We start from the raw sequence: 19,347 nt of genomic DNA on the forward strand, positions 1-19,347 counted from the left end.
CTGTGTGATGACATGAATTATACTAAAATATTAGAACTAAATATATGATTAAAAACAGAACGGAAACCCCAAACCGTCTGCATTGAGTCCATTGTGATCATAGCAACCCCATCAGCCAGGGTAGACGTGCCCCTGGTTTCCTAAGGCTGTGAACCCCTGGAGGAGTAGAGCACTTCACCTTTCTCCGAGGCAGCTGCTGGCTTTACTAACTAGTTTATAGTTCGCAGCCCACTACTCAGCGAGGGCTCCTGATAAATATGAAAGAAAGAACTCTGTATTCGTTTTTATCATAATCACACACATCACATATTTGTGCAAGAACTCTGTATTCGTTTTTATCATAATCACACACATCACATATTTGTGCTTTTCCTACAGTAATCATCTGAAAAAGATGTAACTATCATGTTTTGTTGCCGCATTCTTTTGAAATGTATTTAAGTGTTTAATTAAAATGGAAGTATCTAATTAGATCCTTTATGTATACAGAATTGCCTTAGGTACAGTGAGACAGAAACAATGTATATGAATATATTCTGAGTCAAGAAATTGGAAGAGCCAGGAAGGACTAGGCTGGCATACATCCTAGATTTTGTGCGACAGTCTGGTCATCTTAACGTCTTTGTTATCGACCCCCGCCCCTTTGCAGCCGGGTGGTGTTGTGGACTGCTGGCCACAAGTCAGCAGTTGGAAGCTGCCAGCTGTTCCACAGCGTTCTGTGGACGATGAGACTTTCTACTCCTGTAAAGATCCACAGTCTTGAAAACCCACACGAGTAGTGCTACCCTGCCCATAGGGTTGCTATGGGCTGGAATCGCCAGTGGCCATGAAGGGTTTTGTTTGTTTCCACTCTGAAGAGGATCCCAGATTGGATGATACATTATATAACCACCTGAGCTATAACTCCTAGCTTCCATGTTCCCACAGCACACCATGTATGTTCTCATCATTAATCACACTTGATTCGGTGGCTTTCTTTGTTGACAGCTGCTGCAGGGCCAGCGTTTGAAACGGCCCTTGGCATATGGGAAGTGCTCACCAGATGCTGGCAGCCTAAAGGGCACTGCCTTGGCAATGAAGTATTGTGACTGAAAGCCCGGGACTATTTCTCTTTTCTTTTCTGATTTATTATCTGAACCCATTCTTAGAATAAATACACCACAAAGAGAAGAGTTGAAGTTTGTGCTGTATTTCATGTTTTAAAAATATGATAGAGCATACAAACTAATTGTGGAAAGGGGCAATAGTTCTAAACAAATGGAAGTGTGATTTATGTTCTTCCTTATTTCATTGTTGAGGCAAATTTCAAAGGAGTTTGTTATTACCCAGAAGTCGTATGATCCAAATGATACAGGCTGTTTCAGTGGAGTAGCTAGAAAAGTACAGATGTTTAAGCTTGACTTTAGATCAGTTAGTTAAGAAATTTTAGGGACTTGTGACACTAGAGTCACCTACATTTCTTTTAAAAAATTGCTTACGACCCAATAGTTTAGTTGATTTAACAGCAAACAAATAGTGCTGAAGTATAAAGACACCATGCATATGGGCCTGGTTTCTTTTTGTTATTCATAAGGTGGCCAAGGATTGCTGCCAAATCAATGTCAACTAACTACAAAAACAAAGAAGAAATAAAAAGAAAATACAGGACAGTATTTTTTTTTAACTTGAAAAATTCCTACCGAAAATTGGAATTCCTATGCCAATTTTTAAATTTTATACTGCACTATAGTAGGTAGGTTCTATAAATATAGGTAGGTCCTATAAATGGTAGGTCCCCTCCCAAAAAAACAGGATAAAAAAAGGATAGAGAATAAATCTGGTGGAGAAAATGAAAAATACTTCACATGGTGTTGTGCTAAATACAGAACCATGTAAAAGTAGAGAAGTACTGCTATTGGGAGTCACTTGAAAATGAGCAGCGGTCTCTATGAAGCAGGGTCTATGTGGCATCGATGGGTGGTCTTCAGGGCTCGGCTGGCTTTTAAGTTGCCACAGGACTCTGTTCTGCAATTACTTTAAGATATTTGCAGGTAAAGTCTCACTATTTTATTCTATTCTGTAGAAAGTGCTCAGGAGAGTGCTGAGATGATTCAAGCATACTCTCTATTTTTAGAAACTATTTTGTAATAGGAAATAAAATTCCCTAATACAGATAAATCAACATAGACTGTAGGCTGAGGGTGTGGAAAGCATTGGAAGAACAACCAAGGAAAGAATGTGTGTGTGTGTGTGTGTGTGTGTGTGTGTGTGTGTGTGTGTTTTAATCTCCAGTGGAGAAGGCGGGAATTCCCAGAGATAGTGAGTGCCCTGGGATGCGGTGGGTACAGGGGCTCAGTGAAGTAGGACACAAAGCTATGATCCATGGGTGAGTGAGGTCAAGAGAAGATGGCTGGACCTCAGAGGAAGAACAACTGAGGTGGAATGATGGATTTAATTAGGAAGGAATGTGGACTGAATAGTAGAGATAAGAGATCTCTTTTATCTTTGATTTTTAAAACAAATAGCTTGACTTAATTAAACAAGATTACAAAAAACAGAGCGATTACATGGGTAGCCTGTTGATTCAGCAAACAGATCATGTTAATTATTTTCTTTCCATTGTGTGCATTTAAAGTAATAATAGGTAAAAAAAAAAAAAAAGACAGTTGTTTGTAAACCTGAATCTCGGGCATAACTCACAACAATTTTTTCTGGCATTGATATTCAATTCCCTTTGTGTTCATAAACTCAAAGGGACAATTATGTGCCCTCTAATAACTATTTGGTAGAATTCTTTCTTTCCATGCCAGAAACTTGGGTCTAATTCCTGACCAATGCATCACGTGTGCAGCCACCATCTTTTGATTGGGGGACTTGCTATGATGCTATGATGCTGATCATCCAAGTGTCCAGACTAAGACAGATGAGGACAAAAGGTGGGGGGATAGAAATCAGCCAGGGAAAACATTACAGATCACAGTGGTTTGATCCAAAATCTATCATGGGGATGAAGCAGAAACAAGCAGCCTTTAGTTTTTTTTGAGCACGGAGTCACGATGACATAGGAGTAATAACAATAACAAATATTTGATATATTGATACAACTATAATATTCAATCATGTTGAAGAACAATTTACAAAACTGGAGTAGCCTTTTCTGAGATTGGAAGAAAGTATCAAGTGAAATGGTAACTATCATCCCAGAGCTCTTTACTGTATATTATTTTGTTCCTTTAGAACATTCAACCAAACAGTGGGGACATTCGAAGAACTCCAAAAATACCTTGAAGGGTATGTGGCAAACCTCAACCGTGATGATGAAAAAAGACATGCTAAGTAAGTGTTGGGATATTTTCCTAAACCAGACATGGCTTCTGATGCAAGAGCATGGGAGAGGGGAGTTATTACTATGTGGTTACCTAGTGTGTGTTCCTTAGAAATTTCTGAGCTGTTTGTAATTGATATTTTGCAAAGAGGACCACTAGCATGGATACTTTGAAGCAGTTTCCAGTTATGTGATGAGTAGAAAAGTTAGGGAGAAACTCCACCACAGGGGACCTTGAGAAAGGAATTCTTTCTTCCATCTGGTGACTTAGCTTAAGAGGGTGCGAATTCACAAAGCATCCTCTTTTGCCTGTCTTTTAATGGAAACCCAACAGAAATGCCAACTCATAGAGCAACACATTCATTCTGATTATAGGAAAAGAGCTAACCAGTCAGACTTCCTTCAGTATATAAGGGAGCTATTATCCCAGGGGAGGAGTACCGTGGTGCCATCAGGGAAGCAGTTAGACTGCTAACCACAAGTTGCTGGTTCAAGCCCACCACCCATCTTTCTCCCATACAGGCTCTCTGTGAGTTGGAATTGACTAGATGTCAGTGGGTTTGGTATGACCTGGAGGAGAGTGTGTGGGGGGAAGAGCTCTCAATGAAATAAAATATATTTTCATGCAGTAGGGAAAAAAGAAAGAAAATTCTTTTAATGAAAGTTATTAGAAATGTACTCTCTATCTTTTGAGCATTAAATATATGGGTCACATAGTGCAATGAGAGCTAGATAACCAGAAGTTCTAGAAAACAGCCACTAGACTAACTTAGAGCATTCATTCAGGACCTCTTGAAGGTTTTTTTGGGAGGGTGTGTGTGTGCAAGGTACAGTGTTGTACTTTTTATCCCGAAGGTCTTTCATAGTAACAACTTATGAGTATCTATTGCAGGCACAAAACTTCATTCATAATTTGAGTCGACAGTATTGCACACAGTAAGCCGTGCATTCTTTCTATGTTTCATAAAGCCATTTTGTTCTTCTTTAGTCACGGAAAGCTTCAAGACCTAACAAAAATTGCAAACTGCAGCCCAGATTTTCAGTGTGGTGCTCTCCCTCCTGAAGAGCAAAGGGAATTATTCCTCAGTTTCATTCTCTCCCTCTCATTCTCAGGTTTAATTTTTTTAAAGCTTTATAGCGGTATATATTACATACCACCAAATTTACCCATTTTAATTCTCATTGAATCTGTTTGACATATATCTATTTCTTGTGTGCGCACTTCCATTTTTGTGTGTGTCCTCTTTTGTTTTTTTCTCTCTCTCTGTAGAAGGACTTGGGTCTGATTCTACAAGGGGAGTTCAAAAAGTCCATGGGAAAATACATTGCCTTTTAATTCTACTTTTCCATGAGTTTTTTTTAAGTCCCCGGTATAAAAATGGAGATAATCTTTGTGGCAACTTTGTGACCGATAAGAGATTGTTGTTAAGAGTGGCAAAACAGGGAGGGTAAAGGGAGAATGGGTAGGAAAGAGGGAGCCGATTACAAGGAACTATATGTGACCTCCTCCCTGGGGGCCAGACAACCGAAAAGTGGGTGAAGGGAGACGTCGGACAGGGCAAGATATGACAAAATACCAATTTATAAACTATCAAGGGCTCATGAGGGAGGGGGGAGGGGGAGGGAGGGGAAAAATGAGGACCTAATGTCGGAGGTTTAAGTGGAGAGAAAATGTTTTGAGAATGATGTACAAATGCGCTTTACACAATTGATGTGTGTATGGATTGCAATAACAGATGTATGAGCCCCTAATAAAATGTTAAAAAAAAAAGAGTGGCATCTACGTGTGGGGTGGCCCTGGGCTGCCTGCGGGGTGCATCTAAAGTGTCCCCTCTCTTCCACAGGAGGTCCATGTCTAACAGACAGCTGTCCAGAGCGCTCTCTCTGGAAATGATCCAGCTGAAGGAGAAGGTGGCCAGATTTTCCGCGTCATCCCCATTCCAGAACCTTGAGATTATTGCAACTCTGGGCGTTGGTGGGTTCGGAAGAGTTGAGCTTGTAAGGGGTTTACGTTTCAAGCATCTGAGAGAAGCCTTTTGACTATAATTTTGTTTGCTATTCCAGTATATCTTAGAGGAATGTGTGAATTGTTATTGCGAGCTAAAACTCTGCTTTGAAATGAACTCGAGGAAGTGAATGCTGCATTGTGTTTTGCTTTGTAGCAGTAACATTTAATACTATAACTATTTCCAGCTTCTTACATTCCATCCTCTGTGGATTCTTTCTCTTGATGGTAATCATTGGAATATGCACCCTCAAAGCCTATCAAATATAAAAGATACGTTTATCCATTTACTGAGGACACATTATCTCTCTGTATAGTAGAAAAAAGTGGAGGTGACATCCAAATGAAAATTTACAGTTAACTCTCTTAGTCCTCACATGGTAGTCTATTTAGATTTGTTGAGCTTTCATTCCGCTATTTTTGCATTGCTCAAAATTTTCCTCTCAAACAAAAGAAAAGAAGATGAGCCCATGAGGAAGCTTGACAAGCAGCCTTCTGTGGTGTTTACCAGGACAGCCGGGGAGTTAGGACCTGACATCACCACGTCTCTGAAGCGTAGAAGCTCCTTCCAAAGATCAGCCCAAGTGCTGCTGTTCGACCAAGTGTTCTGAAGAAACTATAAAACGGTGCCCTTCGGGGGCAGATGGCCTCGCACCCTTGGCAGTTAGCACACCCTCCTCTGCCCCGCAGATTTTTACCAATTCCCTGCACACTAACTAACCTCCGGGAACTCTGCCGGCCCCTCCATCTGCTGGATGGGCCTGAAGGCGAGCTGGACCGAAGTGCTGCCAAGGGAAGATGGGTCAGGCACCTCACACCTAGCCAGTTCCTCACCCACGATGGTGGGAAGGCGGAGGGGGTGGCTTCTTAAGAGGGCAAAGGAGATTTGGAAACGTTATTCTGCCACACGGAGAGAGAAGGGTCATCTCCATCTGCAGTGACAGTTTTCACCAAAGACGGCAAAGGTGGGAGGATGGAATGAGGGATGCTGAGGTCTGGTTTTGTCGATAAGCAGTCATTTCACGAAAGACTTAAGAATCCTGGGTAGCAGTAATGGCGGATGGAGGCAACATATAGGAGACAATGGTTTCCGTGCCATCTAAGTGCTTGTTAACTATAGTGTGATTATGGACTTTGAAGGCTTCTGAACCACTGTCTGTTTTATAAGTTTGTACTTTGCTCTCAGGGGGACCGGGTGTAGGCTTCCAGAGCACGTCTCTCGGGGAGAGCCCCTTGCGGTGATAACAACCTACTGTTCAATGTGGATGCCGCCAGGGGTCTTTGAGCATTCGAAATGTGCCCAGTGTGGCTAATTAGTTTATTTTAAATAACTGCACAGGGCTAGCGGCGACTATATTGGAAAGACAGACATAAACCTTGATTTATATGTTCTCTTTTGAAAATTCAAAGCAGTGACTATTCAAGAAAGAGCAATGTTTGGGCAATTCTCAAGTTTTTTGCTTGTCATACAATCAAAGGTGCATCAAGATTTCTGACCATTTAATCTTCTAACCAGAGGGCTTCTTATTTCCCTCCTTGATTAATGGGAAAAAACATTGAGCATCCTATTGTGAACTACTTTGGCAGTGTGCATGCCCGCATGGAAATCAGTTCTCAGAGAGTTAAGTGGTTTACATGATTTGATGTTATTTGAAGGTGAAAAAGTCTAGCTCTTATATATTAACCTGTTATAGGTAAGACATTGTAAAGCTCTACATAAGCTAACTTTTCAGTCTTTCTGTTTCTGTAGGTTAAAGTGAAAAATGAGAACGTGGCTTTTGCCATGAAGTGTATCAGGAAGAGGCACATCGTTGACACGAAGCAGCAAGAGCATGTTTACTCAGAGAAGAGGCTCCTGGAAGAGCTGTGCTCCCCGTTCATCGTGAAGTGAGTGAGCGTTCAGCCGCCAGGACTCGCGTGCTAGTGTTTGTGTGCAAGGGGACAGAAGACGAGGGGGAGGAAGGCCTATGCAGAATTCTCCACATAGCAGTCGTTTTTAGAATGGTGAAAGTTGGAAATCTGGGCCCAGGACTTATCCAGATGTTTTGATTCTTGAGCAAAGCTCAAGGAAAAAGTGGGGATAGGAGTGGTAGTGGTAGGGAAGCATGCACGTAAAAATGACTAAGGAATAATTTTGACTCAATATATGATATAAAACCAATTAAATTTTTGGAGTCGTGGAGCAAGAATTCACCAGAAACATTTCAGGGCCCATGCTCAGTCTGCATTTTTACTGGAGATGGTTGGGGCCTCTGTAGGCTGCTGTCGGGTACCAAAACATGGTCCTACCAATGCCTCAATATCCAGAGATCCATCTTCTTAATAGGTCTTACAGCTATAGTTAGAGTTTGGAGAAGAAATATAGCTAATTCTAGGCAACAGCCCCTTTTATTTGTGAATTCATGCACTAATAGTCTAAATCAATTTATGTTCTATGTATCAAAGCCCCAGATTATATATTTTCTGTAGTTTCTGGGGGGTGTACAGTGCCACTAGTATTAATAAGATTTTTATTTTTAAATCACATTTCTGAAAGCTTCTACCTGTCGAACTATATCCTGAGCTTCCAACTTTTATTTTTCAAACTTAAAAAGAAATCTGAATTCAAGAAATCTTAGCAATAATCATTCAATTACCTTAATATTGATTAGGATTCCAGGCTGCCCTTACATGTTCAATAATTAGACGAGGGTGAGGAAAGCACATGTCGCCACAGAGTCATAGCAGCTTTCATTTAACAAAAGTCTCCCAATCAACCAGTGCCGCTAAGACACGAGCATCGCTCGTGGTCCTGCAAAGTGGGCCCTAAGGGAGTGCAGTGGCCCCTGGTTTAGAAAGAAGGAGAAGTCACAGCGGGTAGGTGGGATCACAAGCTGGGTTTTCGAGAAAGTAGCTTTAAGCTACTCTGACGTTGAAAAATGGATAGCTAGATAAGTGTGTGTGTGTGTGTGTGTGTGTGTGTGTGTGTGTGTGCGCGCACATTACAATGAAACCGAGATGAAGTTCAGTTCCTGGGGAAAGGGCTGGGGGCAGTCTAGTTAAGGGAATCGGCATAAGCAAGGGGAGAGCCATGGGAAAGGGCAGAGCACACTTCCAAAGAAGGCACGTGTACGGAGAGAAGCCCTGTTCGAAATGTTATTGATGGCACAGTTAAGCCATTTTAGGAGAGTTTTCATGTAGATTTCTAATGATAATGGTGTGTTTTGTCTTCACAGGTTATATCGTACTTTCAAGGACAATAAATATGTGTACATGCTTCTGGAGGCCTGCTTAGGTGGGGAGCTATGGAGTATATTAAGGGACAGGTAATGAAAAATAAATTGTACATAACAGCTTTTGCCTAACTACCCTGGTGTAAAGGATCTATAGGATCATTTAAAGAGTCATAAAGGAACCTTGTTAATTAATAACAATAATGAGCCTTTCCAGGTTTAACATGGTGGCGTAGTGGTTCCTCATTGGGCTGCTAACTGCTAGGTCAGCAGTTTGAAACCACCAGCTACTCCATGGGAGAAGGACTGGGCTTTCTACTCCCTTTAAGAGTGACCGTCCCAGACCCTCAAGGGGCAGTTCTAGTCTGTCTGGTAGGGCCCTGGGAGTCAACATCGACTCCAAGGTAGTGAGCATCATAAGCATTCTGCAAGGTAATCATTTTTATCTCCTTTTGGAATGGAAAAAGTGTAAGATTATGTGCTTACTACAGAACAGAATCAGCACATAAACCCAGACAGCTCTGATTCTGGATCGTTCTCCCACAGTGTGACTAAGGGACAGGCCATTCTTAAGCCCTCCCTGAAAAGCAGAGCAAGATGCCTGCTGTTCACCGATTCCCTTTTACAAAAGGGCTGTTTCCACGCAGTCAAAACCACAGAGCTTTGCTGAGTACCAACTGCTACCTGATAGTGGGCAGTATGGTGATTCTCTCGGCAATGCATACTTTTCTAATAAAAAGAGACCAATATGTAATCTTTCCCTCCGATCAATATAGCAGTTGCTTGGGGAGATAATGTATACAATCTCAAAATATTTCATGATTTAAGTTGGCCACTAAATAATGACAAAGAAGTGGCCATTTGTAATTAAATGCCAAAGGAGTATGCACATAGTATGTTCAGAGAATGGGAGAGAAAAACTGGATGGTAGAGGAAGAATGTGGAGAAAACTTTAAAGATACAAAATTTTAGTAAAGCAGAAAAGCTGGGAAACTGGTGTAAGAAGAAGTAGGAAATGTGGATCATCATCAGATTCTTTGTTGATGAGGATTAGAACTGCTAGAGAAGAAGATTAGGGCCGGGGACACAGTGGTGGAGGGTCTATTTATAGTAGCAAAAGGAGGGTAAACCCTTCCCAAGCCCAAACATTTAGACTTTTTAACCTGGGCCCATGGTTTTCACTTTGGTTGCATACTGCAATCACAAAGAAAGTTTTATAACAATGACATGCCGTGCTTTATCGCTAGAGAATGACGATTCAATTTGGGATTGGGACTGCAGAAATTAATAATAATAATAATGCTTCTCACCAATTCTGATGGGTAGTCCTGGTTGGGAATCCTACATCTAGGCAACATGGCCCCACTGAGTTGAAGATGTCTGCACTGTGAGAAACATACACTTACTCTTCACTTATTGACTTTATCAACAATTCGGACACTGGGGAGAAACTCTTGAGTGTGAATGAGGAGACAGTGGAGAGGCAAAGGAGGAAGAGGAAGATGAGGTTTGTGAGAGGGAATGAGGCCAACTGAGACCAAGGGACGTTCCACTTATCTGGGGTGGGTGGAGGAGCCCTGTCACTCTCACTGAGCGTGTGGGGTGAACAGGCAATTTGTAGGAGGCGGGGGTGGCTAGTTTATAAGGAGGCCGCTGGAAGCAGGGCCGCAGGAGCTAACTGGGATACTCAGAAGTTTCCTCTTCCAAAGAGGCCTCCGTCCCCTCTCCAACCTATGCAGGTCCAGGTGACGAAGGCCTATCTGCCAGGCAGTCTGGGAGCTGCCTGGCACTGAGACGGGACCTCTGGGCTGGTAGACCGGGGAAGGAGAGAGGCTTGGCTCCAGGGTTTGTGGGGTCTGCAGCACAGGTGGTGAGAAGTCCCTGCTTTTCTGAAGACAGAGGGCAACCTTCACTACCAGCAGCCCCAGCCCTACTCCAGTGGACTCTACAGTTGTGGGGAAGGTGTAGCTGGGGAGGGAGACCAGCCATTCCATGCACATCACGAGGCAAACCGAGGGTGCCTGATGGACAGGCAGCCACAGCGGGACACACGTGCCAAGGAGGGAGTACAGCAGGAACTCTTATAGAATACCAGTTTCCCCATGGCCACCCGGTCTTTGGAACTTAACTCTGTTGATAAGCGAGGGGCAGATGTAAGGTTGGTTGCCTAAAGGTGGAGAGAACCTAGAAGGTGAAGGAGACTTCCATGATACTTGAAAAAGATTAGGCATAGATGACCTTGGTTTCAACAAACACATGTATTAGGAAACCTAACTCTATTTCCGAAAAGAAATTCCCACTCAGTGTCAGGCACTGTGTCGCATTCAGGTCAGGCTGCAGCAAATTCATCGTCCTGGTGCGGATTGTGAGCTTCAAATCAGTGAAGCAACTTGCCCACCAATAAGTGGAAGAAGCCGCCTGCAAACCTAGGCTCTCTCACTTCAAGCCACACTCTTCTACTAAACCATGCAGCCCATCCCCGCCCCACTTTAAGATCCCATTATATAAACCCCACCACCACCACCACACACACAATGTTGATAACAGGACAGCTCTAATCTGATCAAAGTGCATCAAGCAGGAAAGTGCTGTGGCAGGCTGGCTTAGGTTATTGTTACATGATGTACAAACCAGAAATGAAATGAATCTCTTAAGTTATTTTTGTCATTAAGTAATTAATTGCAGAAGTCAGACTCCAACTCTCCATTGACATAGTTGCATTTTCTCCAGTGTGTGTGCTGTGTTGGACATTGATGTCCAAATAAATGTGCTAGTTTTCTTATCTCTCCACATTACATATTCACATATGATTGCTAGAAATAATTATTTGGATACAAATATTTTGAGTTTAATGATATGGTTCTTTTATTCATCAGGTGTCCTGCCACCCCAAATCTCATTACAATCAGTAGACAGCTTAATTTATTGGAAGCATAAAATATTTTTTAGCACCGCTGTCCTGTAAAACATTTATATTAGCGAACTCACCAATCTAGTGACTGACAAGACAGTCAAGGTGAGTGTTCAGAGAATTAACAGGGAACATGTTTCTGTTGCAGGGGCAGCTTTAATGAATCCACGTCTAAGTTCTGTGTAGCTTGTGTGACAGAAGCATTTGATTACCTGCATCGACTGGGTATTATCTACAGAGACCTGAAGCCCGAGAATTTAATTCTAGATGCCGAAGGTTACCTGAAATTGGTAAGCTGACTCCTCTCACCTCCAGGCTGACATCAGAGCTTCCCAAACACCACGGTGTGCTGTCGCAATTTTCTTTTCATTTGTAGGCAATTGTTATTTTCACCCTGAGGGCGTGACCTTTGATATTTGCTGGGTTCTGAGAGCAGGACTGTGGCCTTTGAGATTAGCTTGGTTCCGAGAGCAATATTCTGACTGCGCTCTGTTTGTGTAGAAACATAAATGTGCCAGCCATCGTGGTGATGTCTGCTGAGCATTCACACGAGGGAATGCCTTTAAAGTGAGATGTTTGCTATTATGTGTGTTGAAGAAATTTAACTCGGTTTTCATATATTTCTGCTACCTCAGGCTACCTCAGGCGTCAGGCTGCTTTGTAATTACACCGTCTTGGAAATCCTGGGGGCCAATTTTCTGTCCTGTAGGGGTGGTATGTGTCGGAATGGACTTTAAGGCAGTGTGGTCTTGAACTTTGAAAGATTGAATGCAGCCCTAACATATTCAGAGTCAAGATACGGAGAGGAGACAGCATCTAAGTGTTGGTTGCTCTTGTTAGCTGTTGTGGAGTCGGTTTGGATTCATGCTGACTGTACGTCAGGACAAAACATTGTCCAATCCTGTACCATCTCTATGACTATTGGTCTGTCTTTGAATTTTTTTGTAGGCGACTTTAATAACAAAACTGAACTACGGGCACCTTGAGAATAGAGATTTTACTTGTGATATTTGTAACCTCTCAGTGGCCAACATCAACCTCCTTACATGTTACACTAAAGACAAATGTTGCTAGCCAACCTGAAACTGAATTTAGAGACACATTATTAATAAAACTGGATAGTCATAATTGCTATTTTATCAAAGCACTTTGTATCGGAGGAAGGGCATAGCCTCAGGCAGGGAGTTTGTTTTGTCAATATCCCAGGGAAATGAAGTATCTCTAAATTTAACATTTCCAGAAATATTTTAAAAGAGCTACATGTGTTAGGACAGATTGAGTAGAGAAACAAATCCAGTGGCACTCATATTTGGGCAAAACAGAGCTTTCTATCCAGAAGTAATTCTATATCAAGAAAACATCCCAGCCCAGTCCAACTCAAGTCTGTAAGTCCCTCTTCAGACTCACACATCATATGCAATGATGCAGAATGCAGGAAGATCACAGGCCAGTGGATGCAAAGTCACGTGGCTCCACTGTCAATGGAAACGTGGCCGGGATCTAGCAGCTCTCAGGATGGCTAGCAAGCAGGAAGGTGAAGGCAGAAAGTGAGAGAGGTCATCTACCTTGGTCTCAACTCCAAGGGAGGTCGTTAGGCTGTGACCTGATTGACCAGTTAAACTCCACCCATATCTTCTTATAGGTGCCATGTTGGCAAAAACCCAAAACCAAACAAACTATCACACTACTCTCATCAGAATTATCACATGAAGAAATACTAATGACCACCACTCAATGAATTCCTGGAGACAGCAGTCAAGAAACCAAATGAAACACTGCATTGAGTAAATCTATTGGAGAAGACCACTCGTTAAAAGATCAAAGAGCAAGGATGACACTTTGAGAACTAAGGTGTGCCTCACCCAAGCCATAGTATTTTCAATCATCTCATGTATGTTTGGAGGCCCAGTGGCTAGTAGGTTATGAGTTGAGCTGCTAAACTCAAGGTCATCAGTTCAAAAACACCTGCTACTCTGTGGGAGACAAATAACTCTGTTTAAAAAAAAAAAAGAAAGACCCTTAAAGATATGGACTAACACAGTGACTGTGGCAATGGGCTTAAACACACACACACACACACACACACACACACACACACACACACACACGAGGGTGGTACAGGATTTCTATGAATTGGAACTAATTTAAAGTTCCAGAAATCCAAATGGTTACTTCTGTTCTGTGCCATAGAGCTGCTATGAGTTGTAGTTGACTCAGTGACAATAAGTTTGGTTTTGATTTTCACAATCTGCACGTAGAATTTAGACATTGGTCAAGGAAGACCAAAAAAGAATTGACGCATCTGAATTACGGTATTGGAAAAGAAAATCGAAAGAACTATGGGTGGCCAAAATAACACACACGTCTGTCTTAGAAGTGCAACCAGAATGCTCCATAAGAGTGACGATGGCGAGATTTCATGTACATGCTTTGGGCATGTTATCCGGAGAGACCATTCTCTGGAAGAGAACATCATCTTTGGTAAAATAAAAGGACAGCAAAAAAAGAGGAAAACCCTCAGGATATGGATGGAGACAGTAGCTGCCAAAATGGGCTCAAGTGTAGCAAGGACTGTGAGGTGGTGCTGGACCAGGTAGCGGGTCATTCTGTTATATGTGGGGTCACTGTAAATTGGAACCAACTCAAGGGAACCTTTCATTGAATCTTTAAAGAAATTTAACAACCTAGGAAGTACAATGACTGCGTATACATTACATCTTTTAATGCTTCCTACATCAGTCAATATGTTGTCCACTGAATCTTTCAATATTACAACACGAGTCTTATTGTTTCATTATAATGTTTACTTTGTCTTCTCAAGCTGTCCTTTGAAATCTGCTATTCCACTCTTGACTTCATCATTTCTTCCATTTGCCAAGCTGATCTACAGTCAAGAGCAGTTTCAGAGTCTTTTCTGATCTCCACCCAGATTTGCTGTGTTCCTCTCTTTTTAATGACATTTTGCTTTCCTCATGTGTGATGTTCTTGACATCATCCCATAGGGTCAGGTCTTTTGTCATTTATCATTCAATGTGTCAGCTCTATTCTTGAGATGTTGTTCTCAGAATTCAGGTATTTGTGTTAGGCTGGGTTCTCTAGAGAAACAAAACCAATGACACTTATATGAGTATGCATACAGAGAGTGATTTATATGAAGAAATGCCTCACACCGTTGTGGAAGTGGATTAGTCCAGGCCGATTCAAGTCCCTGGGTCAGATGTAAGCTTGGAGCTTTCCTTCACTCTTGGAGTTGCTGAGACTGATGCACAGGAATAGGAAGATGAAGCAGGAAGATCAAAGCCTTAGTGGATGCCAAGTTGCATGAACCTGCAACGGGCAGTCCTCTGATGGGTCCTCAGATTGACTGGCTTTATAACAGGAGGTCAACAAGCCAGACACAGCATTCCAGACACAGCATTCCAGTCGTAGATATCTGCTAGCTTCCATATACTGTCAATTTATACTAAAACTGGCCACACCCTACAGGTTAGGTCCGGTTGACTAGAGAAACAAAACCAGTGACACTCTTTTATGCATCAGAAAGAACTTTATATCCAGAAATAATTATATATAGAGAAAACATTCCAGCCCAATCCAACTCAAGTCTATAAGTCTGGCACCATTCCATAAGTCCCTCTACAGACTCACACAGCCACATTCAATGACACAGATTCCAGGTCTGTGGGTGCAAAGTTGAGTGGATGTAAGATCGGTGGAAGAATAGCAGGGCTCCGGCAGCTCTCCAGAAGGCCAGCAAGCAAGAAAGTGAGGGCAAAGAAGGAGGGAGGCTCCCATGGCCCTCCTTATGAGAAGCCACACCTCTATGCAGGCATCGCCAGGAGGTGACCTGATTGATAAGTTGGATACCACCCCTACATTTTTATATATCTTCAAGTTGTCATACAGTTATCTTACTACCACACCCTAAATGAAATCTCCCTCAATCTACCAAGGCTCTGACCAGATTAAGCTGCTATATTTTCCCCACAGCTGTGTGGTTTCTTCATGGAAGATTCCATCGTGGAGTTGACCACACTAGGTTAGATCATATCATGGGAGAATCCTTGCCCACCCAAGTTAGTATAAACCCTAACTATCACAATTCTCAAAGTCATAGTTTGGTTCCCTTGGACTTGTTTTCATTTTCTTCAACTTCAACCTGATCCTACGTATGAGCAACTGATGATTTCTTCCACTGAGCGTCTCCATTTATTACAGCAGTGGTACATTTGATTTTATGCAATCCAGCTGGTGAGGTTCATGGGTGCAGTCACCATTTACGTTGTTGGAAAAAAACGTTTGCAATAAAGAAACACTGGTAGTACAAAAGTCTACCGTGGGGTCTCACGCTTTGTTTCTATCACCAAGGTGATAATTTCCAATAGCTGTCCCTTCCTCTTTGTGCCCATCTTTTGTGTTCCAGCCAACAATATCATCAATGCATCTTGATTGTGGGTTTGATACATTTCAGACTGAAAAAGTTGGTAGAATTCTTCAATTTTTGTCGTCACAGGTTTTAGTGAACGGTGCATAAATTTGGATTATGCTTGTTTTATGTGGATTTCCTTTTATGCATATAGATACTATCCTATTACAGACACCATTGTACTCAAGATAGATTTTGAAATGTTATTTTTGATTATGCATACCACCCTATTGGGCTGGAATTTTCCATTTGCAGCATAGTAAACCATAAGACTGTTAGATTAAAAAGGGCCAATTCCACTCCGTTTCAGCTCACCTATACCTAGGCTATATTTCTTCCATTTAATTTTTGATTACTTATCATTTTCTTCAATCCATACATGCTACATTCCATGTTCTGACTATCAATAGATGTTCGTGTCTTTTTCTCCTGTTTTGAGTCATGCCTCATCATCAAGGGATGGTTCCAGAAGTTTACTCTCCTTTGAGAAGGCACCTCCTCCTCACTTGTATTGTGAGTGTGACAACCAGAGGTGCTCATCTTTGGGCACTATATTTGACAGTGTTTTGTTGCCATTCGTAAGAGTTTTAGTGACTAACCCCTCAGATGTAGATAGCCTATGTCTTCTACTTCAACTTCTTAGTCTGGAAGTTCTGATGAAACCTGTTCACCTTTGGTGAACCTAATGGTCCTTTAAATACCAGGGACATAGCTTCCAGCATCACCACAACATACAAGTCACCACAGTTCAACAAAGTGACAGATAAGTGGGACCCTTCTATAATAATAACAGACATGTATTACTGAAGATAAAGAGGGTTACTTCATAATGATGAAAGGTTCATTTCTCAATAGATATAAATCCCAATACGTTAATTTCCTAATAAAAATGCTTCAAATATTAAAAACAGAATTTCATAGAACTAATGAAGCAATATGATCAAATGTAGGGAATTTTAAGACACTTTTCAGTAATTGAGAGAGCATTGAAATCACTAAAACTTTAGACAATGTGCATAATTAAGAAGCTTGATCTAATAGCCTTGTAGAACATTGTTCTCAAGAGCTGGGGACTGATTATTAACAAAAATTTATCTAATATGGTCCATTACGCACATTTCAGCAATTATTCAGAAATAGGATTTCGGTTGTTTGCTGTAAGTTCAGGAGGGATGGGTTGGCTAAGCATATCTTCCTTTTCAAGTAAGAATGGGGGTGGAGTTGGGTTACCTGAGTCAAGACAGTAGTGGCCATCCTAGCTTGGGTCTAAATGTCTTTGAGGATGAAACACTCCTTGTAAAGTGACATTGGATTTCATGCGTGGCACAAATAATGAACATACTTGCTAGCTGAAAGTCTGAGAGTTCAGAGGCTCTTCAGCAGAAAGGCCTGGTGATCTGCTTCTGGTAAATCAGCCAAGGACAACCTCCTGAAGAAGAGCTCTCTCTGACAAGCATGAAATCTCAGTAAGTCAGAAGAGACTCAATAGCAATTTTGTTTTTCGGGTGATTTTAGTCTCATTCTATGAGTGGCATTTTAATTTTCCAGCATGGTTTCTTGGAAGTATTTGTGAAGGATTACATATCTATTGAATAAAAGGTAAGGGAGGGGTTGATTTTTGTCCAGCAGAGAAAAAAAATAGTAAAAACCAAGGGGAAATCTAAATGAGACAGAGCTGTATTTTGGAAGTGTCTCTCTGCAGCCTGTAGAAGTCTGTGCTTCCACAATAATTACAGGGAATGGGCTAGTAGTGGGATGTGAAGTTTTCTACTCTAGTTGTCAAGCCATGACTGAGTTGGCCTGCCTGATCTACTGCACAGGAATTCCAACCTGAGTTCAGGTTCTGTCTTCATTAGAAACACAATAGGTAGGGATGAAGAATTAGTCAAAAACCGAACTTCGGGCTATGAATCAATTCTGACTAATTGTTACCCTATTAGGATCTCAGAGATTATTCATTTTTATGGGAGAGGATCTTATCATTGTTCTTGTGTGGAGTGGCTGGTGGGTGTCAATCACTAACCTTGCAAATAGCAGCCTAATGCCTAACTTACAGCATGACCAGGGTGAAGCGTAAGCAGGTATTGTTAAAGGGTTATGAAGACTCTCAACGCACTACTCCCTGCTTTCACACTCCCTAATAGTCTAAATCTTTCTCCAGTTTCAAGGCTAGGTAGAGTTGATGAGGGCAATAATGGTTAAGAGCCCTTTTGGTTATAATGAATAAAGGAAAATATGAAAATATCTGACAAAAAAGTTGAAAACAAACCCACTTTGTTTTCAATCAAGCAAGAGGTATGCCATAATTAGCATTTCATAAGGGATTGGGAAAAAAATCTCTGGGGCAGTTCATCATTTAACATCTTAAACGATTATGCTCCTTCCTCAAGTTAGAACTACACATCAACCAAAAGCCAGGAGTCAGCTTTCATGTTTTTCAATAGTACATGGTAACAGAGCCACTTCATCTTACTTATGGAGAGTACGATATTTTCTAAGAAACATACAGAGAAAACGAATGTTGACCGTTGGTATGGTTGATGGCTTGAATGTTGTCAAGGTTGGCAGTTGTAGCAGTTCATTGACAAGGAACTGCCAGAAGTTCAGACTGGATTCAGAAGAGGACATGGAATAAGGGATATCATTTTTGATGTTAGATGGATCTTGGCTCAAAGCAGAGAATACTGGAAAGATGTGTTGCATCAACTATGCCAAGGCATTTGACTGTGTGGACCATAATAAACTGTCGATAACCTTGAGAGCCATGGGAATTCCAGACCCTTCATTGTACTCTCAGAATTTGTACATGGATCAAAAGGCAGTCATGCAAGCAGGACAAGGGAATACTGCATGGTTTTGAAATCAGGAAAAGTATGTGCTAGGGTTCTGTCCTCTCACCATACTTGTTCCATCTGTATGCCGAACAAATCATCAGAGAAAGCTAGATTGTATGAAGAAGAGTGAGACATCAGGATTGGAGGAAGGCTTTTTAACAACCTGTGATATGCAGATGACACAACCTTGCTTGCTGAACATGAGGAGGAATTGAAGCACTTGCTAGTGAAGATCCAGGATTGTAGCCTTCAGTATGAAGTACAACTCAATGTAAGGAAGACCTCACGAGTGGACCAATAGGTAGCATCATAATAAATGGAGGAAAGGTAGAAGTTGTCAAGGACTATGTCTTGCTTGGATTCAGAACCAATGCTTATGGAAGCAGCAGTCAAGGGATCAAAAGACATATTGCATTAAGCAAATCTTCCGTGCGGGGCTTCATTCTGTTATGGTCACTGTGGATCTGAACAACTCAATGGCACCAAACAACAGCTACAATGGAATTGCCATTCTTTGCAATGGTATCTGCACTTTTTAATGATCCACACAGTCCAATACCCATCGAATATCAGTTGAGCTCTTTTAGGAACATAAATCAGTCTCTTTCTGGTATTCTATGTTTAGCTAAAGTCTATTTGACATTGGCAATGATAT

General features: G+C 41.6%; 1 protein-coding gene across 2 annotated transcripts in view; it reads left to right on the top strand.

Moving 5' to 3' along the window:
* The window catches only part of PRKG2 (protein kinase cGMP-dependent 2), a 101,010-nt gene that overhangs the window by 52,869 nt on the left and 28,794 nt on the right, over window positions 1-19,347 (top strand). Inside the window, exons 9-13 of one of the 2 annotated variants that reach the window (XM_004703223.3) lie at window positions 3,217-3,315; window positions 5,149-5,302; window positions 7,060-7,196; window positions 8,525-8,614; window positions 11,581-11,722. In XM_004703223.3, the coding sequence (XP_004703280.1) occupies window positions 3,217-3,315; window positions 5,149-5,302; window positions 7,060-7,196; window positions 8,525-8,614; window positions 11,581-11,722 (622 nt within the window). Of the gene's footprint in view, window positions 1-3,216; window positions 3,316-5,148; window positions 5,303-7,059; window positions 7,197-8,524; window positions 8,615-11,580; window positions 11,723-19,347 lie in introns of those variants that run through there. The other variant, XM_045284156.1, reaches the window with a different exon arrangement.

The sequence above is a fragment of the Echinops telfairi genome, unplaced genomic scaffold (assembly GCF_000313985.2).
Source record: "Echinops telfairi isolate 266 unplaced genomic scaffold, ASM31398v2 ScPeMD7_7468;HRSCAF=8506_0, whole genome shotgun sequence".
Taxonomy (NCBI): Eukaryota; Metazoa; Chordata; class Mammalia; order Afrosoricida; family Tenrecidae; genus Echinops; species Echinops telfairi.